Source organism: Chelonia mydas, chromosome 2 (genome assembly GCF_015237465.2).
Source record: "Chelonia mydas isolate rCheMyd1 chromosome 2, rCheMyd1.pri.v2, whole genome shotgun sequence".
In the NCBI taxonomy this organism is placed as follows: Eukaryota; Metazoa; Chordata; order Testudines; family Cheloniidae; genus Chelonia; species Chelonia mydas.
Genome location: NC_057850.1, coordinates 177,466,564 through 177,480,606, shown reverse-complemented (window position 1 = coordinate 177,480,606; position 14,043 = coordinate 177,466,564). Strand labels below are relative to the sequence as shown.

At 37.4% G+C, this 14,043-nt stretch overlaps 1 protein-coding gene across 15 annotated transcripts in view; it reads left to right on the top strand.

The window, feature by feature from the left end:
* Positions 1 to 11,704, top strand: part of GOLGA4 (golgin A4) — a 104,592-nt gene extending 92,888 nt beyond the window's left edge. For 11 of the 15 annotated variants that reach the window (XM_043540654.1, XM_043540656.1, XM_037890101.2 and 8 more), the window contains 4 exons: positions 422 to 525; positions 6,607 to 6,693; positions 8,795 to 8,859; positions 10,956 to 11,704. In XM_043540654.1, coding sequence (XP_043396589.1) covers positions 422 to 525; positions 6,607 to 6,693; positions 8,795 to 8,824 — 221 coding nt within the window. In that variant the 3' untranslated portion in view covers positions 8,825 to 8,859; positions 10,956 to 11,704. Of the gene's footprint in view, positions 1 to 421; positions 526 to 6,606; positions 6,694 to 8,794; positions 8,860 to 10,955 lie in introns of those variants that run through there. The other 4 variants (XM_043540655.1, XM_037890099.2, XR_005223957.2 and 1 more) reach the window with 3 other exon arrangements.
* Positions 11,705 to 14,043: the final 2,339 nt, after the last annotated feature.

Sequence of the window (14,043 nt, the reverse complement as noted above, 5' to 3'; positions counted from 1 at the left end):
TAGACCAATTTACCCTGTGTATTTATTCAGATTTTTTAAGTAAGCAACTAAACTGGGGTAATTTCTTGATTCAGATGAGCTGACACAAGCTTCTGAATTTAATTGGAAGGGAGGAAGGTAGCAGCAGCAATCAAGCAAACTCTGTTTTAAATGTATCTATTGCTGTATGTTGGTGTAGAAAAAAGATCAAGGAATGTATTCAAAAAAACTTGAGAAGTAATTGAATATCTTCTATATAGATGTTCTGTAATATTGTACATTCAGTTACAATTAAATTTTAGGCATTTGACACAATTGTTCAGATTAATACAATGTTTCTCTACTTGATTATATTGTATTCCAGTCATTTTCTAAGTAAGAATAATTTTGGATTATATGAGTGACTGTCAGAATAAATATAGTCTTATTTTTGTTTACACAGATGGGAATCTCTGCCATGCTGATGTCTCTCTCTTTGGAGAGCCTACTGAGTTTGAATACTTGAGGAAGGTGCTGTTTGAATATATGATGGGCCGTGAGACTAAGGTATGGAATACTGTATGCTGTGATTTGACATGTGGTTTGGATTAGAATTGAATTTCTCACTCTTGCTGTGTAGGATTTGATCACCATGTGTTTGCTATTAATGGAATGCCGTGACGGTAGCAGATAGTGTGTAAAGAACAGGGTTTCAGTCCTGTTCGGAGTTTGAATGATAGATCTTTGTTGTGTTTTGTTTTTTTTTTCTTGTGAACCTTATGATGTTGTTTTGACACCAAATTCCAGCAATAACTATTGTATTGAACTATATCTTGTGACTAGTTCTGAAGTTTCAGAAGCATCTTCCCCAAAACCCCAAGTACCCTATTTCACAAGGGCATGAATCTTTTGTGGGTGGTGTTTTTGTTATTTTTTGAGGTATTTTGAGTAAGAGAAGAGAGTGACTGAAAGCCAACTTTTTCAGTGTAGAATGTCAGCTGGTGAAATCCTCCTTCAGTTGAAATTCTGAGTAACTAGTGTGAGTAGCTATATGTAGAAATTGGTTTCGTTTGAAAGAGATAATGTCATAAGTTTTATCATCTAAGCAAGATGTTTGTATTATTTAGATGAAAATCTTTCCTTCCTAGGGCTAAATACAGCTATCTATAATCTATAATCCACTCTTCCAGTTACATCTTTCAGATGGGGATAATGTTAAGCACTGCAGCTCTCAGTATTTCATTAGAATTCTAAATGAATCATATTTGTTCTAAAGTGTATTGTTGGATGTAATGGGTGTGGTTTGACATTTTACAAACAAGCACAGTAAGCCGCTAAAGCAACTTCAGCCTAGCTTTGAGACGGAACCAGACAAAAATCCTGCAATTTGATTAACGTGTCTGCATTCAATGAAGCCTAATTTGAAACATCTCTAGACTAATTTTAACGTTTAAACTGTGTCTAGTAAGGCTTCAGTTACGTGTGTTACTGATTAAAACTGTTTCTTGTTAAGTGTCCAGAATATCACTGTACTTAAATTGGGACTTTGAAATTGCAAATGTGAGTAGTTTGGAAGTAGTAACACATTAAAGCTAAGCTTAAGGCTTGTCTACACTGGCAATTTACAGCGCTGCAACTTTCTCGCTCAGGGGGGTAAAAAACCACCCCCCTGAGCACAGCAAGTTTCAGTAGACAGTGCCCCAGCGCTGGGAGTCACGCCTCTCGTGGACGTGGTTTTTTAGAGCTCTGGGAGAGCTCTCTCCCAATGCTGCACTGCGACCACACAAGCCACGTTAAAGCGCGGTAGCGCTTTAGCGTTGCCAGTGTAGACTAGCCCTGAGTTTCAGCAATCTTTCTAGGAAGGGAAGAAACCACAGAAGTTGTGGGAGTAAAAGTGAATAGCCATATATATTGCTTGTGATCTGAAGTAAGAACAAAATTCTCATGGGCCGTGCAATCTGCATTACTATATAGACATTAAAGTAGATTGATTTTAGGGGTCTGGCTTCCATTCGGGGTGCAAGTTGCTTCATTTAGAAAAACAAACAAAACAAAAACAACCACCTTCTGAAAGTTGCATCCTCTCACAACCAAAGACAGAGTTAGAAGCCATTCTTGGAGGTGGTTTTCTAAGATTGTATACATATCCAAAATGAAAATAAATTGCGCTGAAGTGTTGTCTAGCTCTTAGACTTGCTTAAGAAGGAATTATTTTTATTTTAATTGAGAGAGGCATTTTATTCAATTCAAATAAATGAATGGAGAGAGACATTTTCAAAGGTTTTAAAAATTTGGTAGCTACTTTTAGATTTGAAAAGTGATGGAAAATTGTAATGCAACTTTTTGCAAGTGTCTGTGCTCTTTCTTTAGTATTCATAGTTATTTGGTTGTCTGTTAGCACCAAAGAATCAAGGTAGCAGGACTAACAGAGCATACACAAAATTTAAAGAAGTGATAAATTTCTGGGACAGCCCATGCTTTCCTCTCTAACAATTCAGATCACAGCAGGAATGGGGTTGATTTATATGTTTGAAAGCTAACCATGAAAATTAAACTGTTAGTAAGGTAAAAATCGAATGAAACCTGACATTCTCATTAAACACAGCCATGTTCTAGTTGTCTCCTCACTTGTGCTTCAGAAAGTACATGTAGTTATACCCTTTTGCAAGGAAATCTCATCTATTCAGTTTGCGTTAACCATGAACTCTATGCTGATAAAAATCTCTCTCCTACTCCTGTGTGGCTTCCCTCCATCTAAACCCATGTCTCAGCCTGGTTTCTTTGACCGCTGCTTCTGGATGGCTTGCAGGCAATTTAATATGGCCAAGCATTTAATTTTTCTTTCTCTCCAAAATCCACACCTCACATTTTTTGTTAAGTTGATAACATCCTCCCTGTCACCCAGGCTTGCAACCCAGGAATCATCTTTGACTCATCTGCTCTTCATATCAGGCAGTATCCAATTCCTACCTCCCTTTCATCTGCAACATCTCTAAGATCTAATCTTTTATATGTATCCAGACAGCAAAATGTCATCCAGGCCCTAGACATCCCCTGTCTTTTTTACTGCAACCTCACCTTCCTCTTTCTTTGCCACTTCTATCACTCCCCCCCCCCCCCCCCCCCCCCCCCGATAATGTCGCAGCTAAGATCTTCTTGGCCCATTGATATGATCATGCTCACCCCTTCTTAGAATTTATGCACTGCTTCACATTCAAATTGTGCTTACTTTCATAATGCTACATAACACCCCCTGCCTACTTAATTAACCTAGTCTCATTTCCACATTGCAACCTACCACCACTTTGCTAATGATACACAGTGTCCAAATTGCTCACCTTGCTCATAATCACCTATGCACTTTTTGCATATCATCCCTTTATGTGGAATGGCTTCCACTAAGTGGTTTGCCAAGCCGTTAGTCAAATCCCACCTTGTGAACACCAACATAGAAATGGATCTTAAGTGAATTATCTAAGACATTTTATTTTATATAAATAAATGTATATCTCATATATGTGCACTTAATAATGTATATTTCATATGTATAAGTACTTGTTCAAACTACAAAAATGAATTGTTCAGTCACACTACACACACCTTTGAGTAACCAATGTAATTTAACTGTCTTCCTACCCTACTTAATCTCGTGCCACTTTACTGTGTCATGTGAAATTACAGTGTACATTTTTCTGGGAATGCACCTTGTTAAGTTTATCTGTACTGTGAGATGCATAGCACACTCTGTGGTGCAGTAAAATAATGTTCTTAACTACCATGTGAATAACTGAATTAACCAAATATAGTTATACTGCATCTTTAGGACATTGTGTTGAAGTTTTGTTTGTCAAGCACGGTAAAAGCCCAGTTCTTACAGAAATCTAGAGCATTGCTTTTACAGATGCTGAGACTCACAATTCCAGTATACAATTTGGAGTCTGTTCTAGAGTCAAAATGCCAATCTCTGTGTTGTTTGTCTGCCTCCGATGTGTGCAATTCATGTGTTGGTTACAGAGGCTGCTTTGCAAATATTGAAATGGAAGGGTGGTCTGTCATAATAATTCCAGATTTTGTTGATTTCCAGCCTGTATTTCTGAATTAGTTAGATGCATGCAGAGCTCTCAGGGAACCTAGACATATTTTTCACTGTTACTGGCTTGTACACTTAAGCATGGCAGGTGGATAGCCTTGGCAATCATACTGAATCGTGTAGCAACAAATAGGGAATTGTGTGACAGTAAGGAACAGTTATATGCAGCTTTGTGGTGAAATTTGTGGGTTCTGCTTGTGAGGAGCAATATTGTTCAACTATAGAGTGCCTTGATATCTTTAAGAAATATCCATTCATGAAACTGTTTAAGATATTGTCTATTCGCAAGGACATTTGTAAATACTCTATGCTCCTTGAAAGAATTGGCAGGAAGTAGGAATGTAAACAATCAGCTATTTTATTAGAACTTTTTTCTGTGTATGTGGGTATGAAAGGTAGGGATTATTATGATGCTTCACCTGGATTTTTCTAGAAAAATATAGTCAAGGTAATAAAGGCATAATCAGGTAAATACTTTGTAAAGCGTATAGTCTTAAATTCCAAAGTGATTGTAAGTTTCATTCACACTATTTGCAATCATATGGACCTGAACAAATTTTATTTCTAAATTTCCCTGGTGACTGCAAGAACTTGAAGAATTTCAAGGCAATGCTAGTGATAAATTACAAAACATACATTTTCAAGAAAGAAGGCTTTAAGAACGTTTGTTTGATTTGGCATGTACATATTTGTATTTTCATATAGTATTTGCAATGCATGTATATTTTTTTAACTTGTGCATACCATTGTGTCCTGTTGAAATTAACAGTGAGGGCTTCAGAGGTAGCTGTCCTGTAAGTGTGGGTGTACATTCCAAGTTCATTGCTTCGTGATCTTTCAGTCTTAAGTGGTGAATGAGGGGTTTGACAAGAGAAATTAGAAAAGTTTTTGGTGCTGATTTATGTTATCAGAGATGTTCCTCAATATCTTTCAGCAGTTCTCAAACTGGGTTGGGACCCCAAAGTGCATCACAGCCCTGTTTTAATGGGGTCGCCAAGACTGGCATTAGACTTGTTGGGGCCTGGGCCAAAGCTGAAGCCTGAACCCCGGGGCCAAAGCCCAAGGGCTTCAAATGTGAATGACAGGGCTCAGGTTACAAGCTCTCCGCCTGGGGCTGAAGCTCTTGGACTTTGGCTTTGGGCCCCCACCCAGGGCAGTGTAGCTCGGCTTTGGCCCCTCTGCCTGGGGTGGCGGGGCTGGGCGGGCTCAGGCTTCGGTCCCCACTCCTGGGGTCATGTAGTAATTTTTGTTGGTAGAAGGGGGTCATGGTGCGATGAAGTCTGAGAACGTCTGAGTTTGAATCATGAATGGTAAATAGCTTAAATTAAGCTGATTGAACAGAACATTTAGCAAGGGGAATTCTTTCAGCTTTATAGCTAGGTAGAAGCTATATGTAAATATACATGAGATGAATTAATCTGGACTACCCTTTCACCTTTATGATGGTTGTGGTCAATTATGTCCTCCAGTTGCTTCATTATTGTTATTGCTGTCTCCTCTTCGCGCAGTGATCTGTGCGGAGCTGGTGGGAAACAATAGCAGTAGATGGGCAGCAATCTTGTCACCAATGCATTGTGTGAGAGCTGCAAGTATGACTCTCATAGCACATTCTCCTAGAGCTGTACCTACAGCTGTTGCAGCATGTGGGAAAGCAGCTGACATTTCCTGCGAAACCACCTGACCACCTATATTCACCCATGTTCCTACGCCTTCTTCCCCCTTACCTTCTGTTGTTGCTGACCAAAATGACAATGGAAGCATTGGTCCTGTTTCAGGTGGGAGTATGTTGGTGGCTAAAACATTCAAATGAGAGCTGTAATCCTGGCTCTGCCACCTAATGTGTAACTATTGATATGACCTTTTCTGTTTTGTTTTCCACGTACAAAATAGAGGTGATTCTTACCTAACTCATACAGATGTGGTTATAAGCTGAATTAATATTAATGCTTTCTAGTTATGACTCCTTTCATAAGAGAACGTCAGAGCACTTTGCTGTATCAGTGCCTCGTACTACACACCTGTCAATAAAGTTTCCACAAATGAAGTTCTGCAGTTAATCTTGGAACCTGCTTGTGCACTAGCTTATTCGTCTGGATTTGTTTTACAAGATGCCAGGCTGATGTGAATGCAGTTGAGTTGTAGAGCGTTATTTCATGTGACTACAAAAATGTATCTTGCAGTGACATACAGATTAGATGGTTTATAGGAAGAGATCTCCGGAAGGGTTGAATCTTTTTCAGCAGTAGTCAGTCATGCCATTTTGTGAAAGAGGTTAACGTGTTTGAGCTTTGTGCTTACTACTGAGCTTATATTGTTGTCTGGAAGCAGCAGTTTGTGATCATATAAACTGAAGATTCTTCCATAAAATTCACATAACATGCCATCTGTCAAGCAAATGAGATGTGCATGTCTGACTCTTTTTGCAATGGCTTCCATTGACATTACTAAAAACATACAGCACTTGGATAAATGAATAAATTTGTAACGGTTAAACAGCTGTTTAATCTTTTTTTTATGCATGTTAAGTTACTTATCGACCATTCACTTTTTTTCTTTAGACAATGGCAAAGGTTATAACCACAGTGCTGAAGTTCCCAGCCGACCAAACTCAGAAGATCTTAGAACGAGAAGATGCTCGACCATTGGTAAGCCTTATAAGTAGACTGGACATATAAACTTGGGCTGCTAGACATAGGTGGGTGAAACTTGGTTGTTTAACACCCCTCCCTTCCTCAGGAGAATTTCCCATTGTAGAAGAAGGCTTGAGTTTATGACAAAAGAAAAAAGTAAGGGCCTTGTCTCCACTAATACATCCCGCCATTGGTCCAGTACTGGAGCAGCTCCACTGGTGATAGTGACAATGGGAGCACTCTGTAGCCAGTGTGTAGGCATTTTTGCCACTGTGCCATCTGTCCTTACTAAAAGCAAAAATGGTAACAACTCCTGTGCTTACTCGGCTTTGCTTGGTGTACAATAGCAAAGTTCTGCTGATAGAGCTTTCCCCTAGAACAGCAGAGGGGGAAAAGCGATGAATACAGCCGGTATAGATGCATCCTTGATGTTGAGTAGAATGCCTTTTTAAATTGACAACAAACATGGAAAGCCTGCTCAGCTCTCCCATTATGGGATATGTCACGTGAGCATAGAGAAGTCTAGATTTTGCTGGGGGACAAAATAAAACTCATACTATACTAGTGTCTTTAATAGCTCCTCAGGGCTAGATTTTCAGTTATTTAAGGAATTGAGGAGTGCTTTGCTTTACAAAAAGATTTCCAAGTAGATGAATTGCAAGACCAGGAGCAGAGTACTTTATGCTCTCAGGGAAGCAAGATCTAGTTCTAATCAGAAAAAGCACTCCTTGCACGATCGTTATTTATAAGTGTAAAAGGCATTTTATTAATTGAAAGGCTGTGAAAATATTTTCTCTACACAATATCTGAACTCAGTAGGATCATTCCTGTTTTTGTGGGCCAGTAAAATAAATAGTTAAGAATTTATTGTAGCTTGTACTTCCCCAATTGGTCTTGTTACTTCTCTCTCTACTGGTCTTGGCTATCTCTGATCATTTTAGAGACAGATAAGATTATTATTTTAGGTAGTTGTATGTTTCACTTTACGAAATCACACAAACACGTTGACCTCTTTGAAGCAAACTTAAAAAAATCTTCAGTTACTGTTAACATAGAGTTGAACACAAGAAGCAAAATTATAGATTTTTGTTAGAAGGGGTGTTAAAGGTGTTTTGTTTGAAGGAAACTATAATGTAAAAGCAACATTGGTATTGATAAGTATTCTAGTCCAGACAAGACTTTTGGCCAGTCCATCCCAATCTCCAAATATTTATTGAAACTCGTAAAACAAAAAGAGTGTAACTTCCTCTCCCAGCTCAGCAGTCCTTGCACTGAAAGTATCTGCACCCTGTTGTCCGAAATTATTAGCACCATGCTTGTCTTCAAAGGTAATTTAATCGAATATTAAAAGAAATAACTCTTACCTTTTTAACCACCTCCCAAGCCTTCAAAATTAAACATTTCTAACCAGTTTGTTATTCTTTTTATTAGCTTATTACTCTGCCTGGAGTAGCACCTATTTAGATATTTACTCAACTTTTTGATGTACTTGTGTGTAAGAGATAAACAGATTTAGGCTGCTGGGATTAGACTAAACTATCCAAGCATATTATTATTAATAATCAGTTGATGTAGGGCTTCTCCCTATTTCATAATAGAGTGATGGTGGTATTTGAAAAACATTTATTAAACACTTAAATTTCCTTTCTAGTGGTATAAATTGTCTAAATTAGAGCATCAACGTACATTTTTAAAACAAGTCTGGAATGCTTTGATTTGTCTGATAAGGAAAAATCTGATCTTCCTATTAACTTTTGCCTGAAATATTTACAGATTATAAAAGTGTAAATTGTCAACTTGTTTTATTTCAGTAGCAAAACACATTTACACTGTAGTAAGTTAAGGATACTTCTCAGTTTTATTTACCATTTTAGTGCCTGATCTTTTCCTTACCTATACAATGGGCATATATCTTAGAGTTTCTCCTGAAACTTTTTATAAACAAATCACAGATAAATTGACTTGGGATATTGACCTTGTACCATTAGTATTTACTTCAGTGTTGTTTCTGTCTAATCCTCTCAGCCTCATATGTAAGCACAAGATGTCCACTGAGCTCAAATTTGTGCTATTAATAAAATATTCCAATAAGGTGTTTTTCTTCCTGGCTTTGTAGTTTACCTCACCTCGCAGTGGTATCTTCTGAATATTCCCATCAGTCTGTGCTTAGTTAGCATGTGGGTGAGTGAAGCCTAATATGTGTATTGTGTTTTATTTGAAGGTCAAATCTATAGCATGTGATTAATTATCCTTCTACTAGATTTTTATTTCTCTCCTCCCTGGTTTTGTTCATAATTACGGAATGCTCTTTGCACGACAAGCTCGTAATCTACCCCTAAACTAACTGTTTATCTTATTTTGCTTTACAAAGTTAAGTTTGTAAGAAGTAAGCCTCAGTTTCAAGATTAATATATTTTCTGATCAGAGGACAGTTTGCATCTTTTCAGATACTGATTCAGAGCTGTACAAACCTCAGATATGTCAAAAGGGAGTAGAAAAAGATTCTTAATCAAACAGCCTGTAATATAAAATATATTTAACTTGGCTTTATTCTATTTGTGCTTTTATCATTTTCTGGGCTTCTTACTTGAATAAGCAAATAGGTAAGTCAAATTACTGGAATATGCTCACTTACTTTGGTGCTTAAAATGGATCCATATGCCATATAAAATTCAAAAGGATTCCTAATTTAATAAAATACTTAAAATGAAATATTGCATACATAGGCCCTGATCCAGTAAGGCACTTAAGCTTGTGCTTAACTTCAAGTTGGCTTCAAATTAAACTTCAAACCTACTTAAAGTTCAGCACGTACTTTAGTATTTTGCTGCTTCAGAGCCATGGGTTGGTGGTAACGAGATGACAAAGCAAAGAGGGGGAGGAAAGACCTTTTTGACTGGGGATGTCACAATATTTGTTATTACAGAATTTGTTACAAATTAGTTTGGCTTCATTAATGAACCTGTGCGCAAATAGCTCTAGTGTTAGAGACCAAGTGGTTGGGTTGGTTTACAATGAAAAGGGTGCATCAGACTACTCAAAGTAAAAATTAAAACAATAATGATCCACAGTAATAGGACATGGAGGTAAATAGTCACAACTTTCTACATAATCTAATCTGATTAGCACTCTGATTTAAAATGTATAATATTTCAAAACAAATTCTGTGGGACATGCTGAGCTTGCTTTAATTTTTTTTTCTCTCTTAAAACTTAAACCAGACACAACTTAGGTGCAGAATATATCTTTGAGTTCTATAAAGAGGGAAGTCTGTTCCTCTCTACCGGTCCTTAAAGTTTCTACTCTTATCCTTATTTCATACTCTCTTAAATGTTGCATTCTACGCCCAGTTTTTATTCCTGGTCCTTACTTTTCTGGGATATTAGCGTCAACTGACTTTTCCTTTGCCATGGCTGAAAATGGTTGAGGTTTCAGTATCGACAGGCTAAACTTACTTTCAACCCCATTATAGAAAGCGTGATTGAGATGTAATCCCTGTTACTCTTTCTGTTTTGTCCCTTCTATCAGTAAAACAGTTTTCAGCATCATTTAGGAGGAGCAAAGAAGGGGCTTGATGCTGACCATGGTGTCAGCAACAGGTCATTTTCCTAACGTAAATGAGGCCTGCACATGTAAATCTTATATAATCTAGTAAAATCTCATTGCAAGAGTAAATTGTGCAGTCCTCGTTTTTCAAAGCTTTAATGGATTCTGACAGTTTATTGCCCCCCAAATATGACATTCTTGCCGCCAGACAACTTATGATCAAGGTGATGCTGACTGCATTGCAAATGTGAGATGTACACTTCTTGATTAGTTAGAAGGGATTTATGTCCATGATTGGCCAAGGCAGGAATTGTTTTGAGGTGGGGTATTGTTACTTTCCTGTCATTTTAACTAGAGGTCTTGATAGGAAAGAAGGGGGAATAACATTTTGTCTCATTATAAAATTCAGTTTTGTATTTTACTTAACTAGGCATGACGCTCAGATGCAGTATGTAGTTTCCAGTGGGGTCTTATCTTTTACTCATCTTCTCAGTTGTGTTGACTGAAATATACGGAAAGTGAATTACTTGCCCAAGATCACAGAATAAATCGAGTCATTCAGCCTGACCTCAAATCCAAGCTCCTTCTGTCTCCTGTTGCTTTTCTCCAGCAATCAGATTCAGTTGCTCTCCTGATTTATTTATTTTAATACCAAAAGTGCTTGTAATTTTCTCTTCACAATGTAACATTCATTTACTTGCCTTTACTTTCTTTTTTTTTTTCCTCCCTAGTCATGGCTACGACCATCTTGAAGAAATGGTGATAGTAAGGTCTTATGACAATGCTGCTTAGAAATACATTCATATCTCTGTTCTCCATTGAGAATGGACAAGAGGAAAAACTATTATTCAGGGTCCCAAATGGAGCAGTAAGACTGAGGAAATCAACACACACTTTGGACCGTGAATATCGTTAAAACTGCCTTGAGAAGAGATGCTAATCAGTGGTTATCTGGTGAGGAGTCTTTTTTCCCCCTCGTATTGAATACTGTCTTCTATTTTGTGTTAAAGGTTATTTTTTTAAAAGGGAGAAAAAAGACTGTAACCTAGAAAGACTTTGCCCCGCTCTTGTATCTCAGTACAGGTTTCACTGGGTGTTTTTAAGAGTTGAACTTAACAGGTTATCTCTTCTATTTATTTTTGATTTCTTGACTGACTGAATGAATTGTGCAATACATTTTTGGGTGGGTAGCAGTTAGTGGGTGATTCCTGGTGAATTAGGCCATTTGTTTGAATATTTTCTTCCAATTTGATCTTTTGATTGTTTGCTAAAGGCCATTTCTTTAAGCTTTTGCTTACAATAAATCCAAATTTTAGTACCTCATGTATTTACTCTTAGCTTTTGTACTTATATTTTCTGGAGAAGAAATACACTACTGTAAATTGTAAATAGTTAATACATAACTGTATCATATGCTGATCTGTGACTGGCAATGCTAATCTGGCAGGAGCTGAGATGAAATAAAGTTTTATTTACTATACAGTTTTGGAATTGCGTGTATTTTTTATACTATACATATTTTTGTAATGAGGAGCAACTCTGTTCTTGACCACCGACAAGACCCTAAGGCAACATTTGCTTGGAATGTTTACAACCTAAGGCCGTGATTCTTCAAAGACTCACTTAACTTCAGGCATGTAAGTAATTAATGGAGCCACTCCAATGCATAAGTCTTTGGAGGATCATAGCATCAATGACAGACATAGAAAACATGATGAACTGGAAAGCAAGAGAGTCACTTGGTATATTTTGTTATACCCATAGGGTTATTGGAATGCAAAAAGGAGCTTGATCCTCTAAACCCTCATCCAAGTATCCCCATATGGGTAAAGATCAATTGTCCTCTATTTATAGGAGTATCAGGCACAGTACAGTAGATCCGGATGAAGGTGAAACTTAACACCCACACTTCCCCATCCCAAGTGTTTATAGTTGTGGGAATAATTCTCATCTGTAATCTGCCAATTAGTTTCTCTCTGCTAGTATTACCTCTAACGTTCCATGCATATAGATAACTTCAGATTTTTATTTGTTTATTAGTTAACCGCCACTATAAGATACATACCATTTTACTTGCCAGAGCACTATTTGCTCCATGGCCCAAGATGGGACAATCCTCAGTCCTGGACCAACAATGGGTAAGAGCTGATTGCTTGTGATGCATCAAGACTACAAAAAAAGAGATTTAAACCATACTTGACAGCTGCCATGTAGAATGCCAGCAATACAAGATGCACATTGGAAGCCCTGTTAGACTGACATATCAGACCTTATATAAGGTAAAGTTATTTTCTAAAAACTTAGTTTTTTTACTTTCCCTTCAAGACTTCTATAGCTGGACACATAGTAATTAAAGAATTCTGATGTTACACCTCGAGTAAACCAATAATTTTGTACACTGCCTAAAATATTTCTAAAACACATCATACAGCACCTACCACTGTGGGTCCTGCTCCATGGCTGCGGCTCCTTGGCACTACCATAATAGAAATAACATACAGAATAAATGATGGTGTAGAAGGAGGATTTTAATGGCATCAGTTTGGGGTGGTCTCGTAGCTTCATTGTTCCTGAGTAATGTGGAAAATGTGTAATTCTCATGCTCACGGGTGGGACGCAGTGCATGCTTTCCAATATAAGCAACGTAGTGCAGTAGTTCAGGGCAGAAAATGAAAAGTGGCTTTTTTTCACCTTGGGGGAATTTTTATAGGGCAGAATGTAATTACCCACAGTTGGAATTAAGCCCAAATCCTTTGAATATTAAATAATTCTGTGGGAAAATACTATGAGATCTTTAATGACCCCAACTGGTCAGAGGATCTGTTTTAATCTCATCTGAGAGTCTGACATTAGAAATGTAGATGCATACCTTACCTATGAAATAAAAACCTAGAATACACTGACACATTTCCACATTACAAACAAATGAAGGGGAGAGAAGATCAGTACCTCATTGGTTTGGTTTTGACAAGTGACTTTTCAGGGTTAAACAAAACATTTAAATACATCCTTACAATGTTTTCTGGAGTTGAGTAGTCCTTTTTAATAGCCTTGAAAGATATTACTGAGGATTCTTATTCAACTAAAGAAATCGGTGGCAAAATGTTTGCAGGTAGAAGGAGACCCTGTTATGGGGTGTTTAGTTGCAAGAAATGCTCTTTGCATTCAGTTCATCTTCAAAATTTTGTACCCTAGTGCAATTAAGAAAACAGCAGAGATCATTCCATAGAGTTCAGTATTGTAGTGCTCTTTAGATAGTTAGTGATGTCCAGAAGAGATCTTGAATCCTTCTCTCTTGATCCTGAACAATCAAACATGATATGAATAGAAGAGAGCATTTCCATGTTGCTTGCTGTGATAAAGCTCTGATACTCAAACACCCAAAGGCAAATATCTCCAACTCTTCTGTCACCAATAGACTCTCTGACTACAGTGTTGCTTCCCTTTGTTCTTTATGAGCTTTTTCTTCTTTGACTGTATATGATACGCTTGATACTTTCTCACAGAAACTCTTTTAGTAGTTTCTCTTTTAAGAGTCTTTTTTGGCTTTCTCTACTGTATGTTCTGCATTGTGTATGGGAATCTTGTTCCCCAGAATACTGGCTGATGTTCATCAGCAACCTTGAATAGATTTCAGATTTGTACATGAGGATCTGTAGGATGTATGTTCTATTCTTTCTTGGCTGGCCTTCTAAGGGTTTGTATAATTTTGCTATCAATACCATTACAAAAAGTTTAAAATACACAATTCAAGCTTAGATTTCCATATAAGGTATAAATGTTATGCCATGGGAAATTAAATGCATTAACAGCCTATTA